At 33.4% G+C, this 22,293-nt stretch overlaps 1 protein-coding gene across 14 annotated transcripts in view; it reads right to left on the bottom strand.

Annotated features, from left to right (window-relative positions):
- The window catches only part of MAPK10 (mitogen-activated protein kinase 10), a 249,390-nt gene that overhangs the window by 42,830 nt on the left and 184,267 nt on the right, over positions 1–22,293 (bottom strand). For 7 of the 14 annotated variants that reach the window (XM_081151610.1, XM_081151603.1, XM_081151608.1 and 4 more), the window contains 2 exons: positions 3,142–3,324; positions 1,936–2,060 (listed from right to left, as the gene is read on the bottom strand). In XM_081151610.1, coding sequence (XP_081007736.1) covers positions 1,936–2,060; positions 3,142–3,324 — 308 coding nt within the window. Of the gene's footprint in view, positions 1–1,935; positions 2,061–3,141; positions 3,325–12,979; positions 13,052–22,293 lie in introns of all 14 variants that reach the window. The other 7 variants (XM_081151606.1, XM_081151614.1, XM_081151611.1 and 4 more) reach the window with 2 other exon arrangements.

Consider the following 22,293-nt stretch of genomic DNA (forward strand, 5'->3'; position numbering starts at 1 on the left):
TGTTAGTACCCCAAATATCATCTTTTTATCCTTCAAAGGAATTTTTCATGAAGAGTTAAAATAAATTTAAAAACACATTGAAACTACTCATTAATATACTGTTATAGACTCTAAGCAACCATCTTTTGTGTAGGCAACATAATTACAAGTGAATTACAAATGCAGACTTTATGACTCCAATTAAACTCTAGGTCACAATCCATTAAAAAGAGATTACACACATTAGATGCAAGAAAAAAATATGCCACATGATTTGAACTATCAAAACAAACAAGGAGCAACAATTTCAAATAATTTATGTTTGCCTAAAATTTTTATCAACATAACCTAAAATATTTTCTTGAAAATCATCAGACAAAAATATTCTCATACTTAATTTTCACATACCTGTATATTACACTTTATCTTACTTATTTCATTATTTCATTCTACCTCAAGAACATCTTTGAAAGTACTTCCCAAGGGTGAGAGATTGGAATAGATTCTACTTTTTTAGTTGTAAGAACACTAGTTTTTTAGTTTTAAGAGCATTATAATTACACTTGAACACTAATTTTAGGGCTTTTATTTTGTAAAAATCAAATCAAGTGACTAAAAATTAATTTGAAGCAAAATAAAATTTCATCACTATAGAACTGCTTAGGAGAGCAGATCTTAAGAAAATGTCATCAAGGACTTGCACACCTGTTTCCACATTTGGGAGGCTCATTTATCACTGGAGTGTTGTCTCTGAAATCTGTGAATGCTTACGGATTGGGTTACTATAAAAAGTAGCTTTTTAAATATTATGTCCATAAAATTTGATTCTACCTAACCCTCGCCCCCATCTATTAGATGTCACTTCTCCAGTGAAGAATGAAGGGGTGGGAGTTCCGTGAGTTTGAATCTAGCGTCTCTGGCATGGGCAAGCACACAACGAACAGGTAAGGAAGCTGAAAGAAAGCAGAACTCCGCTCGAGCAAGAGTAACCTGGGGTACAGAGGAGGACACACGAGAACAAACAAAAAGTGCATTTCAAACAGGAGATTAAGAACCAGTTCAAATGACGTAATTTGAAGGTATTATGGGAAAGAAAAATGAGATCATTTTGCACAGGTGTTCTAAGAGTTTGAAGAGATTTCGATGTTTTGGGGGAAAGGCAACATTGCTGATAATAACATTTAAAAGAGGGACAAAAGGACATTCCCTTCAGGAGGCTTATAAAACACACACGGGCGACAACACCCCATTTGCGCGGTGCAGCCCCGACGTGGCCCAGAGAAAGGAGAAAGGCAAAGAGGTAAGAAAGCGACTGAAGATACTAAGCGCTGAAAAGGAGTTTAAAAAAAGAAAGAAGGAAAAGAGAGACTTGTGCTTCTAAGGAGATTCTTAAACTGTGTCTGGATTTAAAATACGGAGATAGGTCTTATTGTGGTAGTCATTTTAGAATGAATCTGAAAATAATGTCCTGATCGGAATATTCCATGTTTCTCATCTAATTCATGCAAGGTTTCACGAAGTCACCAATGGCCTGGTAAAAGCTTTATAACCAAAATGTTTTTAGTTATTTTACTAACGGCAAGCATCTTATCAAGAAAGAGAGGGGAAGTAACTTACTCTGGGTGACATTTTCTGCCACTTAGTTTGCCTCAGGAGAGGCTTGATGACTAAACACAAAGGAGGAGCTAACCACTTAACAAGAGCAAATGTGTTTCATGGACAGCTAAGGTTGGCTGGACTAAATCATCACCTCTCGTGGGAAATCCTGAAAAAGAAATGCATTTAGAACACTGGTAGAAGAAAATAATTTTCAGAGGGGAGGTAATTCCTTGGTGACAGGAATTTCATGATGGTCATTTGCGTGCCCTTTGGGGCTCTAACTCGCACAGTTTCACCAGAGCACCCCGCTCCTACGGTTTGTTTGTTGGAGGGAAGGAAAAGGAGCGCAGGCCTTACCGCCTCCACCTCGGCGGGGTCGTACCAGACGTTGATGTACGGGTGCTGCAAGGCGTCGTCCACCGATATCCTTTTGGCTGGGTCAATCACGAGCATCTTCGACAACAAGTCCCTGGCTTGGCTGGCTGAAACGACGAATGAGAAAGAGAATCAGTAAAATTTTGATTTGGGCAAGGAGATCTGTTAGAGGGAGAGGGAACTGAGGAAACAAAGATCAACGAGCGCCTTCATCCCCAGCATCAGGTAACCTCAGCAGGTGATTAGGGAAACGCAAAATAAAACAACAAAGTGTATTTTATCCATCAGATTTGCGAAAGTAAAAGATGGTGTAATATCCATGAATGCCAGGTAATTTTGTTATGCTGGTGGGAATGTAAATTGATTCAGATTTTTTAGAGAGCAGATTTGGCAATATCTATTAAAGTTTAAATTGTGAATAGCTTATGACTCGGCTGTTCCTCTTTTAGGTCTATAGTCTAGAGAAACAATTGCACATGTTCATGTAACATATACAGAAGGGAAGTTCACTGCAGCATTGGTTGTGGAATAAAAAAGGTTTAAAACAGTCTTAATTTTTATCCATAGAGCAACTAAATGACCTCTGATATAACTGTACCACGGAGTTGTATTTGGCAATTTAAAATAATTCGGCATATCTATATCCTCACACAGTCATGTTGTTAAGTGAAAAAAAATGCAGAATGATCCATAGAACATGATGCCATTTGTGTAAATCTGCTCCATCTCAACAAAACACAAAATTTCCTCTCTCGCTCTATGTATACAAATGAATAGAAAAAGTCTGTAAAGATCATCAACAAACTGAAAATGCCTTTGAGGAGAGAACGTGTACATGCATTGCTCACATAAATAAAAATAAATATAAAAGAATAGTATTTTCAGAAGGAAGTAGATGGAGTGGGTGTAGACTGCTCATTTTGAAAGCTGTTCTGAGCTGGGTAAAGGGCTAAGCAGTTAAGGGAGGCCAGAAGGTAAGGGGTGACATTTCTGAGGATGAGAGAGATGAAGATGACTTTAACAGCAGCAGAAGCTTTAAGAGTGGAGAAGAAAGGGCAGGTTTGAGAAAAAGAATTCACAAGACTTAGTAGGCACATTGATGTGGGAGATTTGGTTCTGTTTACAAAATGCTAAATGCTTAGCCCATCACCCACGTCCTGGCTCTCAAGTTGTTCCAGGTGGGCTTACCTTTGAGTTTATTGTGCTCAGAATCCGCGGGGAAGAGGGAATCTGGAAAGAGCTTGGGGAAGGTGAGTCCTGCATACTTAGGCCGATTCTCCACATAGTTTCTTACTGTGGGTTGCAATTTCTTCATGAATTCTGGACATGGTGTTCCTAGTTGCTCAATTACTTTGTTCCACTGGTCAATGTCTGAGAATTGAATAGTTAAGGGCAAACGAAAGTACAGGCTACGATCTCTTGTCTTTTACTAGCTGGGAGAATGTTTCTCAGAATCCTGAGCACTCATCCACACAACCGTTGTTTTAATAAGCAACAAAGTACAGACATATAAAATCAGAACTGTAAGGCAGAATTTAAGAATCCTCTTAAAATTTTAAATTCACTTTTGGAACATATACACTATTGGAGAACTAGCATTACTGAGCAGAACAGAATATCATAAGATAACCCTTGGGTTGTAAAGATGAAAATGTATTTAATAACACAAGGAGAATTTCTAATATTAAGATAAACTTCTATATAACCATGCAGTTTAAGAGAGAAAAAATATGACACCTAATATTTTTATCACGAAATTACCTCAATCATTTATTTTCTAAAAATGACAAAGGCACAAATATTTAAATAAGATTAATTTACATTTTTCTTAAATTCCTCTTAAGATTTTTTTCTTTCTCTACCAAATAGGAAAGCCCATCATCTGTTAATGTTTTCTACACCTATGCATTACTTACGGGATCAATATAATTTTTGATAATAAGATAATTCATTAATTCTTCACCAAAGACTTAAAAAATTCTGTATGCGTCAAAGTAGTCACAGTCTCATACCTATTTTCTTGGTAATGTCCTATATCCCTGAATATGAAGAAGACAGGACGGTAAGCAGAGAAGATTCCATTTAAAACAACAGATTTCCATCCAAGTGCACGTGTTTCAAAAGCACATTAAGCATGTGGAGTTCTACAGGAAAAATATTAACTCTCGATGAATATTAGCTAGCTCTTTGACAGACACACCTACCGAATGGGATTTCCTTTTTCATTAATCAGTAGCATTTATTGTATCCTATTTCCTTTTTTATTTTTCAGTAGCATTTGTTATATCAGAGGCTTGTGAACGATAAATACCACCAATGAAAACTCTGAAGAATCAAATGGAAGAAACTAATTTCAAAGAAACCCTTGCCATGTGTCAGTGAATGATAAAAGCCTTAGAAATTCTTCTTTAATCCAGTACCACAGGCAGCTTTCTCCATTGCTTTGTTTATTGTTCTACAACTCTGTCCTTCAGTAACAAGTTAATTAATTCATTGCTGCTAATGTAATTTGCAACAGTTCAGGGAACTTACCATAATATTACTTAATTGAGGTTTGTAAACTCCTCACCCCTAGCTATTCAATACAGTTGGACTAAAAAAGATCAACAGTCCTGCCAAAAGACAAAAGTAACTATATTTAACAAAAAAATATATATAATGCAAACCAAGTAGGTAGGATGTTGCACAGAGATAAAATTAAGCTAATTCGCAAATCCTCTTCTACCTCCTTTATAATCTGGCTGAATCAAAGTTAAATTATTACATATCCTCTTAGTTACTGGGATGAAAAAGATATGTGCTTGTGTAATTCAAGAAATGAAGTGAAAGTGGAAAAAACTGAAGAATAGTCATGAGACTATCATAGTAAGTCAGAATAATTAGAAATAAAAGAACTAAAAAATTGAAAAAGATTAAAGTTAAAAGTTACTCATACATAAAAATGTATATTTGTACTATAGATAGAGTTAAGCTTTAGCTATTTAAATATATTTAAATAGAAAATATTAGTACAGCTAAATAAATCTCAAGGGCTTGCTTTGTAAATTATGAAAAGAGGTCTGCTCTCTAATACTGTTATGTTATCATATCCTATCAAGCCATCATTTAATCATTGGTCAAACTTCCTTAGAATTTTACGGATGGTGTCAAACTAAAAATAGGGCAAAGAAGCTGTCAGGTTTTCTGTAAAGGTGTCATTAAAAAAGTTAGCAAAATACTCCCAACTCACTATTATATTCTAGTTGCATTTAGCTAGAGTTGTAGAGTTATTCAGTAAAAATTAATTGCTTTTAAAGAAGCATTCCCCAAACAATTCCATGTCATTTTTAAAGTTTAAGGAGAGTCAAATATTGTGGAATTTGTTACGAACAGTCAAAATGTTTCTTTTTATAAGTTATAATTAAAGCCTATAGAAGCACTCAGTGACCTTTCCTACCTTAGATTGCTTTTTAGATAAAACGCAATTGAGCTCCTTGATATAACAGTTTACAAAAAGTAGGGAGGCATAAATCTTTATTATTGTCAGTGAAATAGTTGAATGTTAATACTTCAAATATTTGGTATAGAAATCTGTGCCCTTATTTTAACCAATCCATTTCAAGTTCCTTCTTCCTATAAACATGAAATTACACTTAAGTGTTAAGTGCTTCTTTCCCAGAGGCTCACAGGATCACAACATGAACAACTATATCCAACTATACTTCGTTAACCATGATTTTTCTTTATAATAATAATTAACCAAATAGAAGCCAAGACTGGAAGTCCTATCTCCTGACTCTGAGTTCAATGCTTGTTCCAAGGATTCCAGTAAGGAAAAGAGCAAGCTTGAAATTCATCTGGTAGAAATTGCTTTAGTTTGGCCATAAAATTGATGGTATGTTTGTCACAGGCAGTTTCCTTAAAGAATGTCTCTGAAGCTGCCTCCTTCCTTGGTTTATTAGGTCAACATATTCACCTAAAGCAATTAGTTTTATTAATATTTTAAGTAAGAAATAAGGTGATACATGCTTTAAAAATTTTAACCATTAAATTTCCATAATAATTATATTTTTAAAAATACATAAAATATCAACTAGATTTTTATGCTCAAGTATTAAGTTTAACACGGTAAATATTTTTTAAAGACTGGACAAAAATATTTTTGTAAAAGGACTTATTTGTTTTAGGACACTCATAAGTCATTATTTTTGTACTATATGCATATGGATCTGAAGAGTTACAGGTTCTAGCCTATGCAGTTATCAAAAAAGCAATAAATATGTTTTATATTTTTTATTTACTATTTCAGTAAGAAATTATCACCCTTAAAAAAATGATCACCCTTAACTTATTTATCAAAGGCATTTAATAAAAAAGTTTTATTTTATAGGAATTATTTGACACTAAATTTCCTCATCTAATTCTAAATTCACTACATAAAAATAGTCATATTACAAAAAGTTTGATATTATAGAGCATGATGACAAGACAGTGTGCAAATATTGACTATTAGCTAAAGTCTTCAATGAACAGTATTGCAATAGATGGATAAAACGAAGTAAATGTGGACTGCAAAAGTGAGTTCTCAGAAATCCTAAGACTGAAAAATACTCATTAATTTTATCAGTTAGCAAAAAACTTACATTTCATGTACTCCTTTCACTTTAACTTCCTTGGTTGGAAACTTTCTAAAATATATCACAAACTGCCTTGAGCATAATATATGAAAAATACCTTATTTTTTTCTGGGTATTTTAGGTCATAATTATGAACATAATTTATACAATGCACATTTCAGCTTTCAGAAGCTACAAGGTAGATTCCAAGAGTGTTTAATGGCCTCATTCTATTATGGCCTTTGAAAACTATCTTCTTTTTATGTTTTCTTCCACAGTTGATTACTTTTTGTTATTATGAATGTGGTTTCTACAGTTGACACCTTCATAAATTCAGACTTGTTTTTCCTCTATTCAAAGCCTTTTATTCAATATTTTGTGCAAAATTTTCTGTCTCCTATTTGCAACTTAAAGAATATCAGTGTTTATCTCCAAATTCTTAACTCTGTTTTTAAAGATTATGTTGCCAAATAGTTTCAGGAGAGGTTATTTTATGTCAAGCCATCCGGCTTCCCAGGCATTGTGCTGAGTATTATTGTGTGGCTTTATGTCAGTCGTGTAGGAAAGAATATTGCAATCAATTAGTAATTTCCTCAATGAATATTCATTAAGGAAGTGGAGGCATGCATGCCATGTGTTAGGCATCATGATATAAAATTGTGGTTCCCCAATTTGAATATTCATAACATGGAGAAATTACAATCTACATAAATCTGAGTCCATAGGTCTGATATAATACCATTAAAAAGAACACCAATAGTCATTGCAATCCAGATGGCTTCTGGACTATATTTTGAGAAATACCAATGTAGAATACGCTAACAGTCTCTTGTCAATTACTAAATTCATATTTAAGAATAAACATGTTTCAGCTTTATGATGCAAATTAGGATAGCTTCAAATTCATCAAAAGTTAAAACCACACTTATTTTCTATGAAAAACTTGGGGGTCATTCACCTGAAAACACTTCAGGAAAAGAAAAATCCTAACATTACTCCCATTTCCCCATGTAACTTTCCTGAAAAGACCATGGGAATCTATAACAAATAGCAAACATAGACTCCCAGCAAAGGGAGAAGGGTTCCACCCATCATAATCTAGGGAAAGATTGAAATTATATGTTGTTATTACCTGTGGGTGCTACTCACAGAAAATACAAAAACTACTCAATATAAAGTTCAAAATATTGGACAATTTATTTCAGTAATTACTTCATATTTCTCTATGATACAATTTGCTCTCAAAAGAACTCTTACTTCTGTGGACAAGTCTAAAGATCAAGATAGAAATTATATATATATATGACAGAGTTCTGCGTCCAGATTTTCATGGTTATGTTTTAAGTTCTTTTGTTCCTTTAAAACTGTTTTTACTCTTTTTTTTTCTTTACTTAAAAATATTCTTTCCCTCTCAAAAGTCCCCCTGAAATTCTGGTAACATGAAATATGGTCAAGTGATTTAATATACCATTCACTTTCACTATAAATGACCACAGGAATAGGATATATTATGAGCCAGAACACATCCAACACTCAAAGCTGACAATTGAGTAAAAGGCTGTTTGTTTACTGAGAGAAGATTGCTAGTGGGATACTGTCAGACGTGAAATATCCAAAGGCTGGGATTTGAAGCATACCATATATGAATCTCAGTACAATCTATTTTGTCTTATAAATATATCTATCATTGTAACCTATATTTACTTACAAAGCAAAAAATGGAGAGACATTTCACATATAAGTAAATCTAGTATAAATTAATATGTGTCACAATGGTAGAATTCTCACTAAACTATTAAAGGTTAATCTTTGGGGCCTCTCATTTGCACAGGGTCCTTATAAGATTCTACCTAATTTTGTATTTATAATATTAATTTTTCTTGTACATAACACCCTCCTCAAATTGTATGATATTCTCACCTCACAAAGGCTGGATCTGACTCTGTCTGCATTTTCAAACTAGGAAGAAGCTTTGGAGATCATTTAATTTGACATCTGTGTTTTCTAGCTGAAAAATATCAAGGTCCTTTTAAAACTGGTAAATAAAATTATTTTAAACAAAGGAGCTAACACAAATAGCTTCTAACACTAGCAGAAATATAGAATTCCACTTAAGGAGCTGTAGTGACCCTGTGAGACCTTCTCTGGAAGATTACATCCATTTCTGGGTATAATACTATATAAAAGGGAGATTAAGAAGTTACAATCAAGTTTATATGAGATCAAGAACACATGCCATTTTGTCAGGCATACCTGACAAAACTTTTTGTTTAAATGTAAAAAAAAAAAGCAGGAGACAATCTATGCACCTCCCGCCCGCATCCTAGCATTTTTAACCTTCATTATCACACAGCCATTATCACCTTCTAATACACCATGCCTTTTATTGTAAATTTCATGATGTCAAGAATTTCATGACATCATGATTTTCATGATTACAGTTTTATTTATTGATATATCCCTGGAGATAAAACGTGCCCAGCACACAGTAGGTGCTCAAAAAATATTTGTTGAATAAATAAATGTCTACTTTTTGTCCAGTCAGAGTTTTTTATAGAGATAATGTAAAAAAATAGGGGAGAGAAAATATTTAAAGAAATAAAAGCTGAGAAATTCCAGGAATTAGAGATAGGTTGGAATCCAAGAAATATAGTGAATCCCAAGGGAGATGAATAAAAAGAAACCCACACCTAGTTGCATGGTAGAGAAACTGCAGAAAAACAAAGACCAAAAAAGAATCATAAATGAAGTCAGCGGGGTAAAAAAAGGCTATCTCCAAAGATGACTATTACATCGAAAGCTAAATATTCACCAGCAATACTGGAAACAAAAAGTCAGTGGAATAATATTTTTTAATTTATCTTTATTGTTGAAAATATAACAGATGTTTCCCTTTTAATGCTGGAAGAAAATAACTGTCAATTTCAAATTCTATATCCAGCTAAACTATTTTTAAAGTAATGGAACCCAATAGAGTTTTATCATCAAAGGCTCCCACTAAAAGTCGTCTAAAATATGTACTTTACAAAGAAAGAGAATAATCTCAAAATAAAGCACCAAATTGCAGGAAGTAGTGGTAAGCCAAGAAAGTGATAATCAAAAGGGTGAATCTAAACAAACTCTACCTATATGTAATGAAATTATAATACTGTCAACTTATGATGCTAAAAAATGAGAACAAATAATTAGTGTGTGCTAATGTTCAAGAGAAGGATTTTTAAATGTCTTCATTAAAATAGCAATTCTCCACAAATTGTACTATAGATTCAATACAATTCCAATATAAATACCGATAGAAATCTTTTTATAGAAGTTAACTAGCCAATTTTAACATTTTTATGAAAGAGAAATAATTCATTAATAGCTAATATACTTCTGAAAAATACAAAAAAGGAGGGATATTAACTCTACCTGATATAAGTTCATAGTATACATTTGTATTCATTAAGGAACAGTAGTAGTGATATAGACATAGACAAAAATAACAGATTATGGAGCCCAGCATATAACTGCCCTCCTCTCAATAGGCAGAAACTTATGACGGGGACAGCATTATAGATCAGTGAAGAAAGAATATATTGGTCAGTAAATGTAAGTAGAATAAAATAAATGGGATTCCTCTTTCACACCATATACAAAAATGAACAAGTGGACTAAAGGCTTTTAAATGTAAAAATTAAACTTTAACACATTTGCAGTAAAATGACAAGACAAATAAAGGCATCAAAGATTTCTTAAACAACATATAAAAATGCATGAACCATAAAAAAATTGCCAAATTTCAAAATCACTATAAAATGAAGTGAGAAAATAACCTAAATATAGGGGAGAAGATATTTGCAACACAAAAAACTGCCAAAAAGTAGGTGACCAATTTTATAAAGGACTCCTAATAATCAATAAAATAATACAATAGAAAAATATTTTTAAAAAACAAAGAAACGCTTTACCAAGTGGGAAATATTAATGTCCAATAAACAAGAAAAGATGCTTAGCCTCCCTTGTAGTAAAGGAAATGTAAATTAAAACTATTAAAATAGTATTTTATATCTAAGAGATTGGTTACACATTTTTAAACCAACCTGACAATACGAAGAGTTAGTTAGGTTCCGAAGTAGACAGTTACATCTACATGCTGCTACTCCAGAAATCAATTTGATGCTACACAGTCAAGTTAAAAATGTGCACACTTATAAGCCTAGACAATTATCATAAAAAAAAAAACCTTGCAAGAACTTTTAGAAATCATTTATTTTGAGAATGTCTTCATATAAATGAAGATGTGTTGATTTTAAAAAATGACTCCTTATAATGTATTGCATAGATGTCTAGTATACATATTGTATATCTCCAGCTCCATTTTAAGGTTCTGTTTAATAGATTCAAATATAATTTTAGTGCCTCTTCAGATAAGTCATTTATAATAATAGGGAATTTTAAAAAATAAATAATGTTATATTTTAAGAGGTTAATTTTATGATATTGAGTATTCATAGACTGTTTGCATGAAGAAAACTGATTTAAACTTTCACCAGTATGTTTGAGATCATTAAAAGATCACATCCTACACTCTGAGGAGACACTTTAGAATATATTTTCCATTTGCCCTTTGAGAAATTTACGAATGTATCCCCATATGAAAGCTCCAGAAATAACTCAGTATCAAATATCAAGGTCAGGTATTGAAAGGACATCTAATATGAGACTTTAACATTAGCAGCATCTTAGCACTTTAGTTATAGATTTTGATATCGGAGTTAAGAAGCGACTGCTACTCAAGCCAACTTCTCCCAAGAAACGGAATCTAAGAAATGTTCGTTTGTATTTAATAACTCAGTTGTGAAAATCAATCAGATGTTCTTTAATAGAAAACACAGGGAAAGTAATGAAAATCAATCATTTTAATTTACAGGGAGCAAATATTCATTTCAATCATCAATTATTCAACCACAATGAACTTCTGAAAAAGCCAAGAGTACAAAGTTGATAGATTGAGTTTATTTTCATCAAATGTCTAAAATTAGCCAAAATTTAAGTACTATTTCATATTTATGTCCAAAGGCTAAACTCAAGTTTAAAATTTGTTGACAATCAAAGAAATTAGTTTTTTTTATCAAGTAACATACTTCTAAATAGCATTAACATTAACATGCATGTGGTAAATTTGTAGACATTTTAAATAAAATGTATATGTAGAAAACAACTGCAAATAGAAAAATTTTAAATAAATGTATGTCCTATGTAAGATTAGAAAAAAATATTTTAGTAAGAATGGAAGTTAAAACAGTGAAGCTTTATTTTTAACTAAATAAAACACTTTAAGTTCTTTCATTCAACAAAAATTAAATGAGTGCCTTTCAGTAATTTTTTAAACTGGTCCTTTAAAACATACAGAGAATATATGTGTGAAACTATATAGATGACCATATATGTAATATATAAATCCTCAAGGTAAATGGCTAATCATAATATGCTTAGGACACAATATATTAATAATTAGATTTACCTCAATTATGTATTAAAACCCCATTATTACAGACTCAATTTTAGTTTTGAATTATTATCATTTAAGCAGAGATTTTATCTTTAGTATGATGAGGATATATTATTTTCATAAATGACTGAGGAGGAGGATATTTAACTAACTTAAAGAAATGTGATTATACATCCATATATTAATCACTCAGTATTCATATCTATTTAATACTGCAAAGCCTCTGGAATTTTTATTTGCTAACTATTTGCTGCCTAAGAGAGGGTCTCCATTACTTATCCAAGTGATATAAATTTATTTCTTCAGATATTTCATATAATCATTATTAATTAATGAGATTTTAATTATTGCATTTGTTAATTATATGAAGAAAATAATAGCAGGAAATGGAGCAGTCATTCCTATACATAAAGTAGATGAGAAAAAGAATTTTAGAAGAGGTTGATCAATCTAAAAATAAAATATGCATGCTCTCTGAATATATGTTAAAATAAACCTACTGTATTTATAAATCTGATTAAATTTTCTGTGCCAAGTGAATATTTCTTATGCTATGAAAGCATAATTCTTCAGTCTTAAAACTAAATATTTTGTCATTTATTATCTAGCTATGAATAGAACTTAATTTTGAAACATCTACAACAAAAAACAATAGAAAATAGTATATCACTGTTATAGGTTTCATAGGACTGAATCAAGGCAGGTCGTTCGATACCGTGCTCAGCGTTCATATTTCACACTGTAGTGTTCACGTAAGATCTTGCCAAGAGACACGGTTCCTCTGCCATGGTGCTAGCTGGGTAACATGCGACACCGGAGTCCCGCGGAAGTCGTCTGGGGGCAGCCAATGGACCCCGTCAGCAACCCTGCATTCCAGGCCAGAGGAAGGTGACGGAGGGAAGCCCCCGCGGGGAACACTGGCTGCCAGGAAGGATACGATCAGTGCCAGGAAACAGCACTGCACCTTTTATCATTTCTCCCATGATGCACCCTACTGACCACATGTCAACTGAAAACAAAAATGACAGCAAGGTAAACAAGAAGGCAGGAACAGAAGAGCGAATAGATGGAAACCCCCGACGACCCACGGCGCAGAGCGGCGCCTGACCCTCCGGGCTGCATTAGAGGCCAGCCTTAGGACCTGCTCGCTATTAGTCTTTCAAAACAACGAAAGGGGGCGAATGCCAGGGCCCTTCTCCTACGCAACTAAAGTAACAACGCCACTCACTGTTACCCAATGTATGATAATGTTACTTTGCAATTATAATTCAATGATTAATTTACTTTCTGATTGAAAAGGTCTAATTTGCATTCCTCTACTAGAATCCTACTGATTTGTATTGTAAATTATTCTAGATTGTGATAATAAGGGAAACATGCAAATCAGTTAATTTTTTATTCTTTTGTATACCATATTTGGTGAAAAAAGCTGCCAGCAACCTCAAAAGAAAGGATTTCTTTTACGAAACACATTTACTCATTTATAAACATGAATACATTTCATGAAGGGACACGCCAGTTCAAGAATGAGTGTTTTGGAATATGCTGGCTCAGCTTCACCGACTCCCATCAAAGGAGCAAATTTCTACACAGGAAGCCTTGCCTTATAAACACTGTTGCTTTGTAATACTAAGAAATGTTGGCTTTCAAAACAGGATGGTTCAACATGAAATTAACAGCATGACAGAGAGCTGGTACTTCTTCTGAAACTGTGACTCAAAAGAAACCGGATATTTAAGGTGAAATTATAATGTCTCTCTGCTGTAGCCAGTTATCATCCAGAACTTAAAACCGGGGAGCTCGGGCAGAGGGTGCTCAAGGAGGGGCTAAGTGGGGAAGGGCGAAGCAAAAACAGTGAAATCTCTCTCTGTAACTATAGCTGGTTGCTCACTTGCTCCTACTGAAAAGTCAGAAAGAGAAACAGGTCATTCTTAGGAGGGGCGGAAACAACCGGGAAGAATAAGGGCTGGGGCAGGGGGAGCACACAGGGAAAGGCATTAAGACAGCAGCACACTTGCAGTTCTGCTCCACTTACTCTTCAAATTACATCCTGTAATTTGTCAGTGACCTTAAAGAATTCCTCGTGAGATTCTTTCCAGTGTGAAAATCTCACTCAGGTTCAACTCAAAGTTTTCACAGTTTGACTTAACTCCTAAACAGACCACGGCAAAGGAATGGTTACAGCTTTGGAGGTGGTGAGCATACCCAGGGAAGCAAGTGGGCTTTGCTTCCCGTGTGGGAAAGCAAGTGGCATGCAAAGTCTCAGGGAAAGATAGAGCAAACAGTTGTGCACCCCTCTGTTATTCAGGCGTTTGTAATTCCAAACCATACCTGTCTCACAAGAGGCTGGTATTGTGAGAATTCCTGATTAAAGGAAAAAAGAAAAAGATCTCTGAAAATATATTTGGTTTTGAATTGCAAGTATTCTTATCATATTGTCCCAAAGTGACCCGTCTACGTTGCTATTTACAGTGTATCCGCGTTGGTTTTTTATGGATGGCGGGAAAGAGATAGACAAAAAATAGCTAAAAACTCTGTAAGCAGGGTTTCCTCTTTTCTGTGTCTATTCAAATACTTGGAGAAAGGTTGTTTCTGCCACAAACCTATCTGAGTCTTAGAAAACATCTATTTACATTTTTTATTTAATGTAAAAACTCTCTTCTATGATATCTCTGACATGTGCTCCTTTTTTTCCTACTGCAAACCAATTCCATTGCTTTCTGATTTTGTAATCTTGGCCAAATTACTTCATCTCTCTTCATCTCAATTTCACCCTCTAAAATGTAATGATAAATAGTATTTATGTAGAATTTTTTAAAGACTTGAAAGAATTTGCCTGATAAAGATTTTTTCATATTGCCTGGTACATAGTAAGTCTTCATTAAATATTAGTTATGTATCATTATGAATTAAATATATATTGAAATTACATATGTGAAAGGTTTATTTTATATTTATATAATATATCTTGTACTTATGTACATAATAAAAAATCTTTCCAATGAGAGAAACTCACCCCTCCCTGGGCCATCCTTCTCACTATGGGAAACCACTTAGCAAGGCATTCCACATACTGAATCACAGATGACTCTATGGAATTTCCTACCATTAAATAAACAGGAATTAATTACCCATTCCCCCATCCAAATAACAATCTTAAAATATGTGAATATAATCTATGATCCCTAACCACTTCTATCCTAAAACTGGCAAATTTCTATCTTTCAGACTAACAGCCTTTGGTTTTTCACTTTTCCTCCCATATAACCAACAGCAACAACAATAACAATAACAATTGAACTAAATGGAATCCCAGTCACTGTGTTGCTCCAATCTCAACTGGTTCTAAACAGTTCTTGGTTTAGTAACTGGTATTGGTAACTGTATGTCTCCCAGTTCTCTTTTGTGTGGCTCTGCTGGATACAGATATTCCGAAGTAAAAAGAGAACATTTTTGGAAGTGTATCTTCATGTCAGAACCCAAAATAGACTTAATAGATCATAAAGTTTTTGCATAAAAATTATGCAAAGATATAAACTCTATATCTGATCTGCTGATGAATATGAATTGCATTCCATTTTCTTTATGTTAATGTATCTTTTCTAGGTGATACTACCCTGGAAACATTTCCAATTTCCATTTAACTCTACTCACTAGTCACTATTCTTACAGACTATCAATGCTTATGACACCTAAGTGCTAAGCCTTGTGCCTGAAAATGACACACTTTATCATTATGAGTTACAAAAGTGGAATATATGCATATGAATTTATATGGGTTTTTATATACTCAAGGCAGGATTAGTTCTCAAGATAAAGCCATGGCACCAAACTTTATGTTTATCAAGGTAACTGGAGTATCTCATGAACTTTTCAAGATATTCCAGTGAATGCCAACTGCAAAACCCTCAGGAGAAATTAGCAAATTCAGTCACTGTTGGAAGCTGGGTCTTGATGTTTTCTGAGACATCCGATATAGTATTTGGGTCTCCATAGGAGTTTTTTACACTAATGCTACCCAGGTAGAATTCTGGCTGCTTTTGTGATTCTGATTCATTACATTCCCTCCCAACATCAGCATTCCCATAGGCAAGCAGGTTCATTTGCAACTTTAACACTCAGAAGCTGAGTCACTTTCCTTAAAATGAATGTTAAGTAAGTTGTGGTGCTACCAAAATACACTCATTAATTTTCTAAGTAGGAAAACCCTCAAGTGTCATATCATTTGTTAGGCATTAGATTATATTAAATTACCTTTTTTCTACTTTTAGCCAAGATATAGAAATATAATGTAGGCCCTGGCAGCTTAAATCTAAATATAAAAAGCAATATATTGAAGCTTCTACACTCTGAGTAATGGCTTGGAATGTTACTCACGATGAAATATTTTTTGTACTATGTGAGCTTCATTCCAGCAACCTGGCAAATGTTTCAGTGGCTTTGGTAACACAATTTTTAAACCACACTGCTTTCCTCCTTAACATAATTATATCTTCATTTGGCAAAGGATTCAGACAATGTGCTTTGATACATTTTCTTGGATACCTCAAAGTAGAATAGCAAAACTTAATGTGGTTTTCTAAAACAAGAAAACTATTTCTTTGAAACACGTTTCAAAAGTTAAAAATTCAAGTAGATATTTAACAAAAGCACATTGTTTTAAACTTTAATGCAAAATGGAAGTATAAAAGGCTATTGATACGCATAAATAAGCTTAGAAAGTACATATTTTGCACATGTGAATCTAAGTAAGAAAAATAAACAATATCCATTGGACAGAATGCTAAATATTCTATAGCCAGGAAGTCAAAGGAAGATTTTCTTCTTGAGTCTAATATTCGACTTGCTTTTCTTTCTTCATAATTTTTATGGCATCATATTATTAATTTTAACCTTTATTTGAAAATTTTTATATTTTTTATTTGCTTTTTACAAAACAGAAAAATCCACTGAAACTTACAATAAGGGAGAAAAGTCTTAGAAATTTATAGACTAATGAACTTACAAAATATTTTACTATAAAAACATTTAAAGAATGTTTTTACTGCACCAAATTTTTTTAAATTGTCATCTTTGAAAATCCATGTAATTCTGCAGTATATATAAATAAGTAATTGCCCGGCCGGGTGTGGCTCAGCGGCTGAGCATCGACCTAGGATCCAGGCGATCGGGGTTCGATTCCTGGTCAGGGCACATGCCTGGGTTGTGGGCTCGGTCCCCAGTTGGGGCATGCAGGAGGCAGCCGATCAATTACCCTCTCATCATTGATGTTTCTATCTCTCTCTCCCTCTCCCTTCCTCTCTCTGAAATCAATAAAGATATAAATAAAAATTAAAATTAAAAAAAACTTAAATAAGTAATTTAAAGAAATCTTCAGGTTGACAAAGTATTTTTCTTTAAACTTTTTATGTTCTGATCAACAGATAGTAATGCTGGCTCTGCCTACCTCACATTGTCACCAAACTAAACACAAGCTCCCTTCAGATCCATGTGCGCCCTCACTTCATTCTCCACATCAACTTGCAGAAATACTTCAGTAAATGGCAAACAATTAGTTTCTCTTTCCTTTTCCTGTTGTCTAATTCACGGGTAATTTAGTTTCTCATCATTTGAGAGAATATTTTTTTGTTGTAGGGGGCCCTTTTAGTTATTTCCATTTATTATAATTTACATAATTCAATATAAAGGTTATTTGGGCTAGAGTTCTCCCAAACTAACTTTATAATATAAAATTTGGAGTTCCTTATCTTTGAAAGTATTTGCAGGTATGTGTAGGTTTATAAACATGTAATGTTTCATATATATCAAATGACTATCATCACTGCAGTCCTGTAAGACAGGCAGAGAAGGCGTTTTATAGAGTAAATTGACCTGCAGGAGATAAGTCACAGGACTAAAGTGAACAGGACCAGAAGCCAGTGCTTGGAGCCCCACTCCTGTGTGAGCTCAAGACTCATTTGAGGACTGAAGGGAAGAATCCCATAGTGGTGTCACCATTCCTGAACTCTGTCCTAAGAGCCAAACGGACCCCGGGCAGTTTAAATGGAACTTCGCAGTAATGACTAAGGAAGACATTCTATTGTTTGCAGTTCTGCCCTCTCAATGTCTCACTTCATTTTTTAAAATAAGTCATTATTCTTTCTACACAACTGTAGATGAATAGAAAAATATAAAATGCTCTTAACCCTTTCCAAATACATATTTCCAGGAGACAGGAACTTCTGGGGCATGGAGCTTTGTAGTTGTAGCACTTAATGATCCCCCTTCAAGGCATCAAGGGGGCGAGGTTGAGCTCCTCAACTTCTCGCCTTCGGTTCCACCCCAGCAGCCGGTTCCCGGCGCCCTCCCCCTCTCTGCCCCCTGCCATCGGTCTCTCAGGGCTCCCTTGGCGACCTGTAGGCTTCCTCCTGCCTCTAGAGGACTCTGCCCTATGCTAACCGCCTGGGAGAAGGGATTCTCCTCACAACCACGCGCTGGCATCTTTTCAGATCCCCTCAAGATTCCCAGCTTCCATTGTAGTGATTCCTATCTCACTCAGATTTTCTTAAAGTAATAATAAAATAGTAAGCAAATCAGTGGCGAAAATATATTCTTTTAAACAAATACAGAGAAGTAATAAATGAATAATCTTTGTGTTCATGATTATCTGCAGTTTGCTTATGGATGTAAAGAATGACTACTGGGTTGTTATCTCCCAGCTTTATTTAAAGTCAAAATTATATATTGTTTGAGATAGCCCTGTATTCCCTTATTATTGGGAACAGACTCAAACTATAGTAATGTATTCGTTGCAAAACGTGTTAAGAAGCGAGCAGTTATTTCAAGGAGGTGAAAGGACTAAGAGCATCTATCTGCACTAGATGGAGATAATCATCGACAACCTCCAATTTTTGTTTAGTTTACTCTGATTATTCCTAATTTTCATTATTGAACTTAGTTCTGGCCAAGAACTCTAGATAAACGAACATTATAAGCCTTGCTCCAAGAAGGTGCTGCCATGTAAAGTAGGATGGAAAATAATAAAGTAGAAAAAATATATCCAAAAGAAGCAGGTTTAAGGAAAGAAGCGCTGAGAAGTGTGCTGGCATCATGAGCCTTCAGAAATCAAGAAGCGGCAAGCCCGGGTCGCATTCGAAGTGGGTGAAGGGGAGACAGTGACTAGATAGCCCTAAAACAAAACAAAACAAAACAAAACAAAACAAAACAAAACGCCATCTAAGAAAAACCATCATAAGACTGCTTATATGAATTCTCATTAAAAGAAACAGAATGTGAATGAAATATAAAGTCACTGATACCTCATATGATATTTGGATTATGTAAAGGAAATAATTGACCTGGTGTATCTATTGCTCTCTAGATTGAATTCATCATGGGCCTTAGTAAGGCTTTTTAGTAACACTATATATTATGTCAACATATATGTATGAAATAGCTTTTAATCATAGCACTATAGTGAAAATTAAGTGTATAATAGTATATGTTTGTATAATTTTTTAAAATGTACAATAAATATTAAGTATTTTATGTTCCTTTGGATATTTAAAAAATATCAACCTATTGAATGGAAAAATCAAATATGTATATTTATTTATTTGTTTATTTAGCCAACACTTTAATTTACTAATAAAAAATCTATCCTGTGATATCATCTGAATCATATTTCAGTAGTTAAGAAACCCACACAATGTTTCTCAAATACAGCCAGTTTAATGTAGGAAAGTAGCTAACACTTTAGTCATCAATAACAATTTCATAAGATTTCTCAATCTGTCAAATTGTTTTACTATTTTTGCTTAAGGTTCAGATTAAGAAAAGGAGCATTAAAAAGTTCTGTGGAGAGACAGGAATAATGTTGATTGGGATAAAAGAGTATTATCAACCACTTTTTATCCTCAGAGAAACTCAGTATAAATTACTCTGAATAATTCTAAGTGAAAGTTAAGAGAACCTACGATTGTTTTTGGTTTGGTTTTTAAGTCTGAAAAATCATGGCAGTAGTAAAGTATCAATTAGCATAAGCCAATCTTTGATATTACTTCCAGTACATGGTGGAATCATTTAAATGCTAAAATATTGGCATGATTCTTCTCCTGATAATCACCTTCATCGGCCCCTCAACTTGTGTCTGACCATCATGGTTTAGCGAAGCTAATTCAATACTCTGACTACTCGATTCTTGGTAGAAAGTTATACTCATAAAATGGTAATAATTTCATGTAAACATTAATGAAACAAATTCCACTAAAAAAAACCAGAGTGCGTGTAGTTAATTGTTTAATAAGGATTTCTATGGTTTAGTTTATTTTCAAAATGTAGCCATGACTTTCAACATTAAATTATAATTTTAATTACAGGTCAAATGAACGGAGGATTTAAATACAAATTGATACATTTTCAACAAGATGGCAGCTCTAACTCACTTCATCTCAAAATTATTTACCCATATTAAGTAGAATTTAACTTAAAATGTTTTCCACTATACATGTCTGTATGTAACCTTCCTGTTTACTTTTAGGTCCCCAGTCAGACTCATTATCATAAAGGGCACTAGGCGATCAAAGACGCTTACTCTCTATAATCGTCACATGAGAAAGGGATTCAGAATGCAAATCCTCACCACAATCTACATTTTTTGTATTGGGATATATTCAATTTCTAGGATCATACTTATCAAAGATATCTATTTTATACGCTGATTTTTGCACAATTTACTTTCAGTTACAAATGCTTTTCTAAAATATAAACTAAAATAAAAGGAAAAAACACCTACAAGAGACCAATTTTTGGAAGAATAAAGAATGATTAATATGGCGCTATTATCTTTGCCTGCTTGTTTGCTGAAGGGGTTGAAAAGTGTTGTTGTTGTTTTCTCATTTTATTGACTTTTAAATTTAATACTGTTAAAATAAGTATAAAGCACCCCTGATTAATGTCTGAAGAGCTAAATTAGATCTCAGAGAACAATGCTAATGAAAATCAAAGAAGCTGTGACAATGCTACATGGAAAAGGGGCTTTGTGACTTTTTGTATTTCACTAACAATGCATTACAGAGATGTGGCTGTGTAACTTCAAATACTGATTGAGAAGTTCCATTTTTTAAAAATCTGAAATGTGTTATACCTTCAGGGAAAAGCACAAAGAAAAAAAATTCCTACTTTTGTATGAAATCAGTACATTTAAATATAAATGTGAATTATAATATTATTCAAATCAACTATATTAAATATACAATTGATCCTCAAAATATAAATAAAAAGTAAAATGAAATATTTCAATCCATAATCAATATGAAAATTATTAATGAGATGCTTTATATGCTTCCATTTTATATCTTCAAAACCTAGTATGTATTTTGCACATATAACACATCTCAGTTCAGACAACCTGTAATTTCAAGTGCTGGATAGCCACGTGTTGCTAGTGATTACATATTGGACAGTATAGTTCTAGAAGAAGTCATTATTCTTACAGTATTACTAAAATTTAGAGAATATCTTATTATTATCCAACAGAATAAATAAATGCCCACATAAATGCATGCTCAATGTGGTACAAATTTCTTCTATTATAGGCTTTTCTTCCACTTTTATTTCTATTAAATATCAATCATAACCTTTCTTACATAATAAAAGAGTTCCTTAATAGAGCTTTCTTATTAGTCAAATATAATATTTAATAGAGTTATAGACCACATGTTTATTGCCAATTTCCAAAAAAAGTCATATGTAGTAAATATATTGAACTCAATCTGGCATTATCATTATGAAAGTTGTCAGTTGTTGTTGTACTTAGATTTCACTATTGTGTGTTAGCAGAGTATTTCTGTATTTAAAAAAGTATATTTCCTATTAATATGTAAACTTTATTATCTATATATTACAATCCCAAATATGTGCCTTTGTTAGAGAGTAAGCTTTTGGTCATTTCAGAAATATACCAGCTCATATAATAATTCCAAATCATAAATATCACTCCAGGAGATTTCTGATGGAATCTAGTACAGGACTTCATGGTGGAACTTGAATCAACACTGCTTTTTAAAATTCTAAATTTCATTAGAAAAGTAATTATCTATGTCTAAGTCACATATCCAAGTCAAGTGAGGGAGGCCTATTTAAAACCTACCAGACACCCAGCAATTTGAATAATAATTATGATTTTTAAATGTGGAAACTCGTGTTTTAAGGAGAAAATGTTATAATGACCTATTTAAGACTGGATATAGTGTCAAGAGCAATTCAAATCAA

Source organism: Miniopterus schreibersii (genome assembly GCF_964146895.1).
Source record: "Miniopterus schreibersii genome assembly, chromosome: 1".
NCBI lineage: Eukaryota > Metazoa > Chordata > Mammalia > Chiroptera > Miniopteridae > Miniopterus > Miniopterus schreibersii.